The sequence below is a fragment of the Gracilinanus agilis genome, chromosome 5 (genome assembly GCF_016433145.1).
Source record: "Gracilinanus agilis isolate LMUSP501 chromosome 5, AgileGrace, whole genome shotgun sequence".
NCBI lineage: Eukaryota > Metazoa > Chordata > Mammalia > Didelphimorphia > Didelphidae > Gracilinanus > Gracilinanus agilis.
The window spans coordinates 313,027,706-313,043,371 of record NC_058134.1 but is presented as its reverse complement, the minus strand read 5'-3'; the positions used below and the strand labels follow the sequence as shown (position 1 = coordinate 313,043,371).

At 37.8% G+C, this 15,666-nt stretch overlaps 1 protein-coding gene across 1 annotated transcript in view; it reads right to left on the bottom strand.

The window, feature by feature from the left end:
• Positions 1-2,456: 2,456 nt before the first annotated feature.
• The window catches only part of LOC123250312 (ankyrin repeat domain-containing protein 7-like), a 26,176-nt gene continuing 12,966 nt past the window's right edge, over positions 2,457-15,666 (bottom strand). Inside the window, exons 2-7 of the mRNA XM_044679314.1 lie at positions 13,078-13,192; positions 12,803-12,976; positions 9,380-9,486; positions 5,591-5,734; positions 3,499-3,626; positions 2,457-2,638 (exon numbers count right to left, since the gene is read on the bottom strand). Coding sequence (XP_044535249.1) covers positions 2,457-2,638; positions 3,499-3,626; positions 5,591-5,734; positions 9,380-9,486; positions 12,803-12,976; positions 13,078-13,192 — 850 coding nt within the window. The remainder of the gene's footprint in view (positions 2,639-3,498; positions 3,627-5,590; positions 5,735-9,379; positions 9,487-12,802; positions 12,977-13,077; positions 13,193-15,666) is intronic.

The following is a 15,666-nucleotide window of genomic DNA, read 5'->3' as shown; positions in this document are numbered from 1 at the left end:
GCCTAGAGACGGGAGGTCCTAGGTTCAAATCTGGCCTCAGACACTTCCCAGCTATGTGACCCTGGGCAAGTCACTTGACCTCCATCGCCTACCCTTACCACTCTTCCACCTATAAGTCAATACACAGAAGTTAAGGGTTTAAAATTAAAAAAAAAAAATTAAAAAAAAAGTGTATAGAGCAACTCCTACCCTTCCCTAGGAAGTTTCTCACAGGATTCTTTAATTAAATGCGGCTAAACAGAACATCTCCCCTCACTTTGTTTTTGGTTCCTAATAGCACTGGGACTGGCTTCCATAAACAATTCAAAAGGGTCCTGAGAAACCCAGATTAAGAGATACAGACCCCCAAGAAAAACTGAGATCTGAGTTACACTGGAAAAATTCAGTCCAGACTCTCCTCTTGGGAAAGTGCCTCCTTATCGGGTGAACAAGAAAATGTTGCAAAGAAATTTCTCCTTTCTGTACATCCTGGAACTCTGACTGAACCTCGAATTGTTCTGTTGGATTTAAAAATCAGTCTGACAGACTATTGAACTATTCCTAGCCTGGGCAAGCTACCCCCAGCCCCCAATGTTTCCCAGTACAAACTTCCTTATCTCCCCCTATGATCAGCCTAAAACTGAAGCTATCTTATCTGATGAATATTTACCTTTTTGAGGAATGTTTGCCTATGTTTAACTGCTTAACAATATTTGCCTACTTAATGTATGTTTGCCAAATGCTTCCTGACCCCTGACCCTGACACCACCTTGATAATTATGTATGTACCAACCCCCTTCCCCAAACATTTCTATTTAAACTCTTAGCTAAGAATTCCAAGGGGTCAGTTCAGGCATGCCTCTCTGCCTAGCTACCCTAGCTATTATTGCTAGTAAAGAATGAGCCTCTTCTTGCATATCGCATTGTCAGTGTGATTCTTCCTCCTGCCACGAACCTGGGTTAGGTATTAAAATTTGGGTACAACAGTTCATTTGGGGAAGAGTCCCATGGTTTAGGAAGCGCTGGGAACTGCGGCAGGGTAAGGAAGAGGAAGGACAAGATCCAGAAAATGGAACACCCAGGTGGGGATGAGGGAAGAAGAGCATTGTATTGATTTTCTAGAAAGCAGCGATTCCTCTGGACACGGGGACAGTGCCTGGGGTCACTAATTGGGCACACTGCCCCATCCTTTGCAGGACAAACAAGAAAGGCTGCCAAACAGTAGGTGGTACTTAAAACTCTGTCCTTTTTCTGCCATGACGAATTCTCATTTTTTCTTTGGAAGGGTTTATACAGCTCATCTCTTTTCTTACTGATACAAAGGGAAAGGCACAATAGTTTAAAGTGCAAGATAAGCTTGGCTTTTAGTTCTTTGAGCCTGAGAAAGTCATCTAAGCATTCTGCTTCTCTCTTTTATCCCCCCATTCAAATGGGCGCAATCAGAACACCCAGCCTACCTTTCTCACCAGGAAATGGGTCAATTGCTTTTAAAAAATCAGATAAAGGTAAGATTATTTTATTATCACAAGCCCAGGGCCTTAAGATTCCAAATGGTCCAACTTCTTCAGGAAGCTGGTAAGAAGAAATGTTTGAAGCTAAATTAGAAAATAGTCTCTCTTGTACAGGAGCTTGTTTAAGTGACCAAATCCAGAGCCGAGTTTTCCTTTGGATCGTTTTGGAGGTGAGCAGGTATGCCATTGTGTGGGAGGAGATTAAATTAAGTGTGTAATTCTCAGGGTGACATTTGGCTTATAACCCTAATATTTTCAGGACCCTAGCAAGAGTCAGTATCCGCGCTCAGAACAGACTGCCCTACCCCCTGCACCCTCCTCCCCACCATGGGCAGAATAACCTCTTTCTCAGAAGAAGTGTTTTAAGACTTTCAAGTTTTTCCTTTAGAGCTATATCCGAATAATTTGAAGAACCCAGCTAGTAGTTAAGAGATCAGAACTTCCTCCTGAAACTCTCATTAAGCTGAAAACTTTCCCCCCTTTCCTGCCCTTCCTCTAAAACAACCCTTTTTAAACACCCCTTTGGTCTGCCTATACTGGAACATCCAAAGGCGTTTTCAATACCCAAAGCCTTGGGTGATTGAGCAGAGATCAGGCCCCCAAAGAAGTAACAAAAAGAAAAACAAAAACACTTTCCCCAGGAGAACTTACAGCCTAAGCAGCTCCCTCATCTTTCTTAACACCAAAAGGGTCAAAGGATGTTCTTGTTCCCGTGTTGCATATGTATGCATGTTAGCACCTCTGACCCAAGTGATCCTCCTCCTTTAAGCTTTCCTTCTAGAAGTCAGAGTGCCAAGAGACTGGATTCCCACAGGAACAAAGGGACCAGGGAGGGGAGAGAAGGAACCTTTGTAATTGCGACTTCTATACATTGGTGCTCTTCAGTCTGATCCTTGGGCATTTTCCTGAGCTCTCTAGCTTGAGGGGTATTATTCCCTCCCCTTTCCATTGAAGGCAGTAAAGCTGCTATCTTTGCATCTTTTCCCCTAGCTCCACCTTTGTAGTCAGTCTCCTTCTGGTGGGGAGCTCACTGTTGGGGACCCCCCCCCTCTGTCTTGAAATTCTAGCAATATATGCATTACTATTCCAACCTGTTTCTCTGTTCCCTTGTTCTCCTAATCCCTGTGGCTTTTTTTCATCCTTAATATCTGTGGAGAGAAAGCTTTATGAATATTTTCAAATTTGGTAATGTTTAAAATGTATACATTTCCGAAGCTGGGATAAGTAATTGACACAGGGTTGCAGAAAGGAATGAGGAATCTATTCTCTTGATGGTTCATATTCTACCTTTTTATATTCATAGATAAGATCATCTCTGTGAGTGCCTGTGTGCGTGTGTGTATGTGTGTGTGTATGTGTGTGTGTGTACAGTATAGTTACAGGAGGTCCTTAAATGTATTATATATTTTTTCCATATTTGTGTATCAGAAACAAGTAATATAGCAAAATATAGTATATAAAAAGTTTTTCAAGATTTCATCAAATATATTCATAATGATATATAAATTTTAAAATTGTAATTTTAATCTACATAAGTAAATTTAAGGATAAAGCAGGTGTGATAATGAGATTAAATCTACCCTACCCATCTTTAAAGGTGAAAACATCTCCATTTAACTCAAAAGTTGGTTGGTCTGAAACCCACATGTGCTAGTGTGGTTCTCATTTGTAAATAAATCTCCATAAAAGTCATTTTAACTTGAGGTTATTCTTTAATTTGGGACTGATAATTGTTCAATCCCCTGGCAACCAACCTTTTGGTATTTATCCAATCAAAAACCCTTTTTACCCCTTACACAGGTATTTATAATAAAAAGGATCTTCAAATTATTTTTTTGGAAACAGTTTCAAGATAGTGAACACCCAAGGATAAAATTTAAGTAAAAATAAATTAGTATCCTATCCTTTTAAAGTAGAAAATGGAAATAGAAAAATAAGCATTTGAATTTTAAAATTGATCTTTCATTATGTTTAAAATTAAGTTTTTATTCAGTTTTTTCAGTCCTACCTTTTTTTCCCAAGACTGGTACACCCAAAGTAAATGCAATATCAGAAGTCACATCTGGACTACTGATTTCGGCCACACAGGGTTCATTAAGTTTACTCTTCACATACTGAAGAACTAATTCCCGATGACTATTTAGAAAATAAAATATAAAACACAAGATGTCTATATCAACCAAGATAAAACATATATGCACCAAGAAGTCTTCATGTTTGTCAAAACCTTAAATATCCTGACCTGATTTCCAACAAAATTTGTTGTTTTGGTAAAATTTGTAGGGCATAACTAATCATTCTATCTAGACATTTTACACCTGTGTTTAGTCAAATAATTCTAGTCTAATCCCTCTGTCTTTGTCTCTGTCTCTGTCTGTCTGTCTGTCTGTCTGTCTGTCTGTCTGTCTGTCTCTCTCTCTCTCTCTCTCTCTCTCTCAAAATAGATTGAGTAACTGAATCCAAAAAAATATAAAGAATTTTCCATGGCCAAACATATAATGATTTTCCCCAAGACCTTAGTACTCCGAATCCAAAACTCTTTCTCTAGGACCAAATTATATCCCTATAAAGTCTAATGTTTCCTATTACTAGTCATGATTTATTTTTCTTACTTACCAATCATTTGATGGCATATGAGACATAATGTAATTTTTCTCCCAAACTAACCTGACATAATACAACTTTAGTGAAGATCAATATATACATGAAAAGTACTGGAAAGCCTTAAAGAGCTATGAAAATGGCAGATATCATTATCATTATTATTTCTGAAAATTATCTCAGATTACCAAAATCTACATTTTTCCCTCTCTCTTGCTATTACCTACTGAACTTGGATAATCTAACTTTGCCATTTGTCCAGTTTGTTAGTGTCCTTTAGTCTGCATGCCAAACTGTTACAATATTAGGCAACTAGGAATGCCCCACTCCACTTGGTTTCAATTGTGTAGAGAAAAAATTATTTTAAATACAATTATAGGCCACTGCTTTTACCCAGACACTATGGAACCCCTATTTGTCCACCTGAAGCCACCATTCAATCTAGGCACTGAATATTCAGTCAGGGATCAAAAGGAGTTGGTGCAGAGGACCAAATTGGCTGAGCAGGCTGGGCGCCATGATGACATGGTATCTTGCCTCCAGTCTGTCATCAAGCCGGGAGCCTTAATGATGCACAGTCACTGGAGGAATCTCCTCTCTGTTACTTACACAAACGCCTTAGCGGCCCAAAGGTCATCCTGAAGGACCTTTGCAAGTTCTGAGCAAAAGACGGAAGGTGCTGAGCAAAAACAGCCCATGCCCAAGAATACAGAGAGGAAGTTGAGGCACAACGAAGAGAGATCTGCAATGCTGTGCTGCCTCTAGTGGGAAAAGTTCTTCATTCCTAACACTTGGCTAGCAGAAAGCAGCTTTCTCCCTGCAAATGAAAGGAGACTGTGCCTGTGACTGGTCTGACTTTGCTTCTCACGACTGGTGAATCAATCACGAGAAGCCTATGGAGAAGCATTTGAAATCAGCAAAAAGCAGAGGCAGCCAATGCATCCCGTAAGATGGGGTCTCTGTTCTATTAGGAGATCCTCAGCCAAAGAACCATAGAAGTCTCCTTTCATTTTCCATTTTCTCCAGAGGAGTAATTTGAAGAAGAAGTTGAGAAATATATTATAAAGTTACCTGCTGTTCACTTTCATTATTTTGCTACATTCATTTAATTTCTATTTCAATAGATTAGGCAGTCTAAAAACAAATACATGAGTGGAGAGTCAGTAAAAATGAATTTTTTGATATTCATGAAATCATCTTATCTCCAGCACAACAGTGAAACAACAACATCAAGGGAACAACTCATATTTAACTTTATTTAGGTTTTTGCCTTTGTGAATTTTTTTTTGGATAATTGCCTTAACATGCATGTGCCATGAAATAATTAACAGGAAAATAGCTTGAGATGATGGCTACCTTTGCTTAATGTCTTATGACATTTTCATGAACAATCCAAGCATAATTATCAGGAACATAGATATTAAGTGTATATTAGTGGATTAAAAGTTTTATGAATAAATAAAATTATACAAAGATAGGATTATAATGTTAACACTTACACTTTAGCATGACTGGAATAAGGATAGTCTTTTATTGTCCTTCCGAAATAATCTTGACAAGAGAGGTCAACATCATATTGAAGAATAAGTTTGATTAGACTTGTTGGGGTAGTATTATTACTAAGGGCAATCATGAGAGCTGTTCTGGAATAACAGAAAAACAGATTGCATGTAAGAATTTTAAAAAGTCTACTTTAATCATATATTTCTTGATTTTTCAAGATGAGGATATCTCATTTTCTTTGATGTTAATTTGTATATGGGTAATAAACATGTAGTGATTTGTAGAAATACTCTTATTGTTCATGTGCAGCATTAATATTGGTAAATAAGACTAGAGAGAGAGAGGATTTTTTGTTGTTTGTTTGTTGGGCTTTTTTTTTTGGTCCCTTTGGAGTTTTATCAGGAATGTTTAAATTTGAGCTTTTATAATAAACAAGAAGAGAATATGTCGAGACCACTGGGGTGCAACAGTGAAGGACTTTCAGTGCAGGACAATATACAGATTCCACTGGTTTCAAGTAAAGCAGAGGCTCTTGAAAAATGATTAGATCAGAAATCAATCATCTGGGCCACACTTCCCACTGAATTCCTGGCCCCGAGCCCATCACAAGATGGAAGTGACCTTGGCTGTCAAAGGCTCCTCCAGAACAGGCTCTTTTACATGTCACCAACATAAAAGTCTGAACATGAATAGAGCAATCAATGGTGCTGTTTAAGGACAGCCTCAATAAAGATTCATGACCAGAGAGGGAGGACGAGATGGTTTGAGGAGGACCCATTAACTCAGGAAGGCCATTGATGAAGATCTGAGTTGGTTCTGAGTTGCACCATCAGAAGGAATACTCGCACTAACAAAAATGTGGATCATTTGAGCTACCCAATTAATTACATGCTGGACGACTCATGGCCTTTCTGCCCAAGGAAGCACTCTAGCAATATCAGTCATATCCAGTGAAGTTTTGATGCCCCTTAACTACTTAGTAATAATTGTGAAAACAGGCTAATTCCTCCAAAGGTTGAATTCATGTAGGAATATCCTCATCTAGTGAAATCACAGATATTTTTAAAGGTGTTTATTTTGAGGTACTGGTAAGCTCTTTCTAGTCTGCAGAAATGCTTACTGTGTTTAACCTTCTTCTCTGTTGCTAACAATCCATAGCCAAAACAAATAAATAAATAAATAAATAAGTAAACAAACAAACAAACAAACAAACAAAATAGATAAATGATAAATAGATAAATGGATGGATAAATGGATAAATAAATAAATAAGAAAAAGCCCCAAAAGGAACCAGGTTAATTTTGAGTAGAAAATGGATTATGACTGACATTGAAACTGAAGGAACTGTGAACTCCTGGTATTAGTGGTAGGCAATATTTTTACACATTTTAAAAAGTTGGAATTTTTAAGTGACTATTCAAAATCAAAGGTACCAAAGATACCACAATAATCCTTTGAAATATCAGCTCAATGAAAATCTGCTATTTTGAAATCAATCTGCTATTCTTTAAAATTTGTATATCATTAGAGAGTAATTTTATACACTTTTAGAATCTTTCTTTCAAATGCCTTTAAACTTATTCTAAAAATATCTGTATAATCATGCTTGATCTGTCATGAATTTCTCTGTTGGTATTGGGTCAATTCTAATTGCCCTTGATTCACAGGGAACATCAAATACTCAGCTAAGTGAATCTATGATTTCACTGCTGGTGAATGAAAATAAGTCACTACGTAAATATTGGCACTCAAATTAAGGCTTCTCAATAATCTACATATTCGTTTTCTCAGTTGCTTTTGAGTTTTGAAAAGAACTACTGATTCTAATGTCCCATCTTCTTCCTCAATATTTTGCCAGTTGTTGTATGCCAAGCTTGAGGCAATCAGCTCTAATACCTCTCTTTAGCATGGAGATCATATTTTCCAGCTAATGGGTTCTTTTGACGCCTTCTTGGGGGCAGCTGTTTTGTATTAATTAAAAATATGAGAAATTATATATATCCACTGTCCATTATAGAGCTTGGCACATATTAGTGATTACCAGGATGATGGATATATCCGTCTCCCATTTGGGGGAGTAGATAGCTTGTTTAAATCAAAAAAGGTTGCAGTTACAGTAACCAAAATCTGCTTTTATCCTATCTTTTCATTTGCTGTTAATTTTGACATTTCCTCTCGTCAGTCCATGATTGGAAAGAACAACCAAACTAATTTTGAAATTATGGCAACAATGGTAATCAGCAAATTTTGTCTGTTAAGATAAGGTTAGTTTTGTGGTTTATTTCAGATTTTTTTTGGTGATATTATACATGGTGTCTCCTATGGAAATGTTAAAATCATACCAGATTCTATGACACATGCCAACTACAGATATAGTTTTGTTCAATGAGAAAGAATCAATATGATACTGGATGTAAATAGTGAGGCATATGCTCACCTACAGTGTTTGCCAATGCTATGTAGGATGTTCTGCAAAAAGTTCAAATAAAATAGATATTATATATGAGAGAATAGATTCCCAACTGATCCTATTTTAGAGCACACTGTACTATTTGCATCAAGCCCAAACATGAAAAAGGCTCTTCTGAAATGCAAAGTTAGGCAAAAGAGATTAGTATTTGAATCCACTTGAAAAAGTACATGAAATCTACATATTTTCCAGATTTTATGCAGTTTAATGTGTATTCCTGTTTATTTTATCCACTTATATCATTGCAGATGTATTTATAACTATAGACATGTGAATGAAAGCTGCTTAAATAGGCAATAAAAAAGAATGTTCAATTGAGCTCATAAATTTTTGGGAAAAGGATATCTAAAAGGATCTCATTTGAGAAACTGCAAAGCTTCCAATGATCCTACTGTTACAAAAGTTCATTTATATACATTAATTTTCTCAATTTAAGGTATAGTCAGAGTACTTTTTTAAAAAACCCTAATAAACAAAAACATGATCTCAGAAGAATTTAAATTTCTGATCATCACAAAAAGGCCATGGGAAAATGCGTGATCAATTTAAATAGGTTCAGACAAAAATGATTTTAATGTACTAAGTGATACGAGAGACATTATCAACAACATGTTTTTATAGAAAAACACATGGGCTAAAACTTGTATTGAAGATAAACCCAGAAAAAAGTATCACTGTACTGGTATTCATAAAAATACTGAAAAGGTTCAGGAGAGGCTTCAATGTGTTGTCTGGGTCTTCTAAGAAGAATTAGTGGAAAAACAAAGACAAAAATCACACAGGATGAAAAGGAATGGAAGGAAAACAATTTGACCAAGTGCTAAAAGTTTCCACAATGAAAAGATCACTACACCAAAGTAATTCATCATATTATTCTTGTGTTCATTTATACCTACCAATGTGCACAATCTTATAAAAAATCACAGGAAGAATGAACAAAAAATATATGTTATGATTCTCATGGATGATATTAAGATTATTTCAAAAGAGAATCAACAGTCAGTTGAATACAAAACTTTCATGGTATAATCTTAACAACCTTAAAAGATACCATGGTCAAATAAAGCAGATTGAAAATAGTAATCATCGAGAAATAGTGGCTAGCATACTCATGTGAACTGCTTTTCTAATTTTGAAATCAAAGATAATGATTTTTCTTTTTGTAGCTAATGAAATTTATTGGCTTTTTTACCTTTTCACAATAATTTTAATTATTGTTGTTTCTGAAGTGTTTTCATGATGTAAGTTGTTTTTATTCCTCTAGACATTTTTCTTTTTTAACCTAAATCTTTGATTACTGTACCAATTACTGTACCTTCTACAATCATCGCAGCCATTGACATTTGCTCCATTCTTTAAAAATAAATCCACCATTTCGTCATGATGGTTTTTAACTGCAAGCAAGAGGGGTGTAAAGCCATTCTGCAAAATTATATTAAAGATACTGTTAGAGTATGCAAAGATTCTCTATATACTTCAATTCAGCTTAAGATATTTTGTGACTATCTAGTGAACTTGCTAAGGTCATCTTAAGGAAGTAGGCTACCGATAGAACTTTGGAGGGAGCAGACCTGGGCATCTATACTTTCTGTGTGCTTGTAAGCAAATTACTTGGCTTCTCTGAGCCTTAGTTTCCTTTGAGGTGAAAGGAGGTAATGAGATTAGACAGCCCCTGGGTTTCCATCCAGCTAACAACCTGTTATCAGGAGACAGCAATCCAGAATACAGAAGAGATCCTTTCATACCATTTTATGGATATCTTCCTTTCTTCCTATCTTTATTTCATGATTAGTCCTTGCTAGTATGCAACCATCATTGTTACCTCAGAACCCTGCTGACTGGTTTGGAAGGGGACCACTTCTCTTAACCCATCCCCCTTGAGTGCAGTCAGCCTGAAAACTAAGGAAAGCCCAGCCTTGAGGGAGTCTGGAAGAAAAGTGTTCTCCTGGCATTTTTCATCTCTTCCCAAGTCTCCTCAGATGCATTAATTAACTTTTTTTTTTCTCTCCAGTGTCAGTGACCAAGAGTGAAGCCTCTTCCTAAAAACCAGGAGCTGTTCAATAATTGTAGGAAAGGAAATGATGTAGTCTTTAAGACAAAGGGGAAATTTCACATATACTTAAGAATTGGTTCTTGTTAAAATTCTGTCTGTGTAGATTTTTACTTAATAGGAACACATTTTTAAAAGATTTTTTTAAAAATCATGGTATATGTAAAGGACTAATTAATATTATGGTATCGCAAGTAGAGAGCTACATGAAGAAAAGCATTATAGGCTAATATTGAATGGAACTATGGAATTCAGAGGAGCCAACCTAATATATCTGGAAAAGAAAATACTGGAGCCAGCTATGATGGAGTAGAAAGACACCTGACTGCAAAGTCACTGAGGTTCCAGGGCCCTGACACCCCTCTACTGGCAGGATGAAGTTGGAAAACCCCTAAACTTTTCAGGACTCCAGGATACTCCCTAAAGCAGAGTATCTTAACCTTTTGTGTGTCATGGACCCCTTTTCAAAGAAAGGTTTTCCATAAAGCCATTGCTTTGGAGACAGATATAAAGTAATGGCTTTTTTTTTAAGTTCATGATTAGGGTAGCCAGATAGCTCAGCAGATAGGGAGCCAGGCCTGGAAAAAGGAGAATCTTGTTTCCAATCTGGTCTCAGAGACTTCAGAGATCCATGATCCTGAGCAAGTCATGTAACTCCCATTGCCTAGCCTAGGCTGTTCCCCTGCCTTGGGACAAATAACGAATAAGTAGTATCAAATCTAAGAGAGAAGATGAGGGTTAAAAAGGGAAGGACCTCGGTGAAGAGTCTCTGCTCTATGATTAGATTGCCAAGCCGCTGGAGTCCCCATCAGCACAGAAGTGACAGCTCTTCTCCCCACCACAAATAATGAGGCAACTCTTCCAAGGATCAGTCAGTGCTGATTACAGAATTATTTTAAGTTGTTTTCAGTAAAGAAACACTTCCAAAAGTTCATTTGGAAGAACAAAGGATCAAGAATATCAAGGGAAATAATGAAAAAAAAAAGGTGAAGGAAGGTGGCCTAGCAGTACCAGATATAAAACTATACTATAAAGCAGAGGCTATCAATACCATATGGTACTGGCTAAGAGACAGAAGGGAGGATCAATGGAATAGACTTGGGGTAAGTGAACTCAGCAAGACTGTCTATGATAAACCCAAGAGCCCAACTTAGGGGACATAAATTCACTATTTGACAAAAACTGTTGGGAAAATTGGAAAACAATATGGGAGAGATTAGGCTTCGATCAACATCTCACACCCTACACCAAGATAAATTCAGAATGGATGAATGACTTGAATATAAAGAAAGAAACTATAAGAAAAGTAGGTGAACATAGAATATTATGTCTGTCAGATCTATGGGAAAGGGAAAAAAAATTTAAAACCAAGCAAGATTTAGAAAAAAATTACAAAATTTAAAATAAATAATTTTAATTATATTAAATTAAAAAGTATTTGTACAAACAGAAACAATGCAAAGAAAATCAGAAGGGAAACAACAAACTGGGAAAATAAACTTTATAACAAAAAACTCTGACAGAAGTCTAATTACTCAAATATACAAGGAGGTAAATCAATTGTATAAAAAAAAATCAAGCCATTCCCCAATTGATAATTGGACAAGGGACATGAATAGGCAATTTTAAGATAAAGAAATCAAAACTATCAATAAGCACATGAGAAAGTGTTCTAAATCTCTAATAATTAGAGAAATGTAAATCAAAACAACTCTGAGGTATCACCTCACACCTAGCAGATTGGCTAAAACATAGAAGGGGAGAGTAATGAATGTTGAAGGGGATGTGGCAAAATTGGGACATTAATGCATTGCTGGTGGAGTTGTGAACTGATCCAACCCTTATGGATGGCAATTTGGAACTATGCCCAAAGAGCTCTAAAAGACTGCCTGCCCTTTGATCTAGCCATAGCATTGCTGGATTTGTACCCCAAAGAGATCATAGTTAAGCAGACTTGTACGAAAATATTTATAGCTGTGCTTTTTGTGGTGGCAAAAAACTGGAAAATGAGATAATGCCCTTCAATTGGGGAACAGCTAAACAAATTGGGGTATATGTTGGTGATGGAATACTATTGTGCTCAAAGGAATAATAAACTGAAGGAATTCCAGGTGAATTGGAAAGACCTCCAGGAAGTGATGCAGAGTGAAAGGAGCAGAACCAGGAGAACCTTATATACAGAGACTGACACACTGTGGTAAAATAGAATGTAATGGACTTCTGTACTAGCAGCAGTGCAATGACCCAGGACAATTCTGAGGGACTTATGGAAAAGAATGATACCCACATTTAGAGGAAGAACTGCAGGAGTGGAAACACAGAAGAAAAACAACTGCTTGAACACATGGATTGATGTGGACATGATTGGGGATGTGACACTAAATGACCACACCAATGCAACTATCAATAATATGTAAATAAGTCTTGATTGATCGCACATGTTACAACCAGTGGAAATGCATGTTGGATATGGGGAGGGGTGTGTGAAGGAGGGTGAAGGGGAAAGTAAAAACAAGAACCATGTAACCATGGAAAATTTTTCTAAAAAAATAAATTATCAAATAATGAAAAGAACAAAAAAGAAACTCTTCCGAGAATATGGGAATTATAAGACATGGGAACCCGACACTCCTTCATTTTCCATCTTAGCTCATAAAATTGTTTAGGGTTCAAAAAGTCGACTTTTACCCCATCTTTGGCTTCAATCTGAGCCTTCTGTTGCAGCAGCTTCGCTGCTATGGCTGTGCTGTAACCAGAGGCTGCATAGTGAAGGGCGGTGCTGCCGCTCTCATCCACTACATTAGGGTCAGCTCCGTGACTGAGCAGGATGCTCGCACACTCCTCCTGCTGACACTGGACAGCCTGTCAGGAGAAGAAGAGCCGGCAGAAAGAAGGTGAGCCCAAAGGGAGGAGCCTCCCCATCCGTGCGGGGCCCCAAGAGGCCAGGAAAGCCAAGCACTGACCTTCATTAGAGGAGTGCGGTGGTCGCTGTCGCACAGGTCCAGCAGGCAGCGTCTCTCCACTAAGAGAGACACAACATCTGGATAGCCAACGGCACAGGCCAGGTGCAGAGCTGTCCTAGGGACGAGAAAGAAATAGGTGGCGGTTTGGTGCTGTGCAGTGAAACGATGCAAACTGTCCAGCTGCTTGCTGGAGTCCTGTCTAACCTCAAAGCATGAGGACGCTTAGGCCTCCCGGAGAAATCAGTGCCCAGATCCCGCAGGCGGCCCCTGCGGGCACCTCGGCCTACAGACAATGCGCTTTCTCTCTTAGTGCTCACAGGATGGATGGGAGAGTTGGGGTGTGTGGGGGGAACCGGGAGATGCAGCTTTCACTGCCTCTTGGCATGGGAGGTTAAAGTAGCCACCTAGTAAAAGAGCTTTTCCTCCTTCCTGAGAATTCCTCCAGAAGAGCTGCATGAGCTGTAACTGGGTGATCTCAAGAAGCTAGAAGAGGAAGAGAGGTTTCCCTTCTCCATCCTCCCAGCTGCAATGCTGTGGCCTTGGATATAGCCTGAGAAGGAAGGGAACCAGCATTTATTAAGTGTCTAACATGTGCCAGCCACATATACTCCTTTGAGCCTTGAATTAACTCTGGGAAGTAAATGCGATTTTTACCCTCATTTTCTAGTTAAGGAAGCAGAGACAAAAAGAGGATAAGTGACTTACTCAGGGTCACAGAATTAGAAATTATTTGAGAGAGGCATTAAATTCTGCTTTTCCTGATGTGCCATTTGATTCTATCCTCAGTTGAAATATATTTTTGAAAAACAATGCTGTATGTCATTATTAATTGAAGAAAACAAGAAAGCCCTGAATAATATTATTAAATATCTTAAAAATATTAAATATTAATAATTAAGAAAAAGTTCAAATAGAAAAGGGGGAAATGAATTGAAGTCGTTTATGGAGATTTAGAAGGTTAAAATAATTTAAGAGATTAATTATTTCAGATTTCACTAATTTTCTCTTTCTTAATCCAGGTGTACTGCATACTTATCAGCTCTGATTAAGCAGGATCATTTACCTGCAAGAAGGTCATGAAGAAGAAATGGGAGATGGGACAAAAGAGAAAAGGTGAATAGAGAGATTCCAGGGAGTCAGCAGAGAGAGTGGAAGGAATTTTAAAAATATGAGTATGTATACTTGTGAAATTGCTAAAGCAGAAACCTGAGTTAAGAAAAGTTAGAGAAGGAAGTAAAGTGGCAATGAATGTCCATATCAGGGGGAAAGGAGATGAAAGAGAAAGTTGTTGGGTCAGCCATTGTACTTGAGTGGCATCATGGGGAGTGGGGGAGAAGAATTTAGTTGCTGAGCATTTTAGGCGACAGTGTAACCATAAAGGGTGAGAGAGAGAGGGGAAGAAACTGTGACAATTTTCCATCTGACTTTATATGGAGCTTTTGTTTGCAAATTCAGTGTTCATCATTCTGGAAATGTATCTACATATTCAAAAGAGTCACCTGAAAACTACTTAGTGAACAATGACCCAGTGGACATGCTATTCAGGCACACAGGCCAGGTTTCCCTTCCTTGATCTCAACCCATCTGAAAGTATCTCTGTGCTGAGAAGGGACTAGTTAGAGTGTTTTCATTGTCATACTCATTGATTAAAGGATTTTTCTTTAGTTTTTGTTAATATTTACATTTTAAAACAAGGGTTGCCTACACTCATTTCCATGATCATTCCTATATTCAAATTATTTTAGTAACCATAACAAAACTTGATTAATAGAATCCATTGGGATCTTATCATATACAAAGTAGTCCTGTATTCTTGCTATGGGAATTAGGCTCCAGACCTGAAAATCAATAAACCACAAGGACAAAAACTAATAATCTTCAAACCATAATGAAGATAGGCAACCGTGAAAGCCTTGGGCTTCAGGTATTTCAGCAAGCCAATAAATACCTCAGCTACTTTAACCCAAGGGACTCTTCTCACTTGGGCAATTGTACTTCTGATGTCAGTATAAAGTTGGGGTCTGTGACATGGGGCCCCGGGTCCTTGTAATCATATGCCAATGCCTTTATATCTTAAATTTTAGGACAATGTACTAGGACCATCACATTTCCAGGCAGAATTCCCTCGGTTTTCAGTATGTAACATGCAAAATAAAATATACACATTCTTTAAAAAATACATTGGGGGGGGGAGGGGCAGCTGGGTAGCTCAGTGGATTGAGAGCCAGGCCTAGAGACAGGAGGTCCTAGGTTCAAATCCGGCCTCAGACACTTCCCAGCTGTGTGACCCTGGGCAAGTCACTTGACCCCCATTGCCTACCCTTACCAATCTTCCACCTATGAGTCAATACACAGGAGTTAAGGGTTTAAAATAAAAAAAAAAATTAAAAAAAATACATTGGGAACTTAGCTTCTGCATGAATAATTTCTGTGAATCATGTTTAAATATCCTTGTGTATGTACTCTTTAATAAACTCCAGAGAGGTAGCCCAGTATGGGGAATAATAAGTTTACTCTGAAGGTAGTGAGACCTGCTGGCTTCACGTCCTCCTTCTGAGACATACACTAGTTGTGTAACTCTGGGCAAGT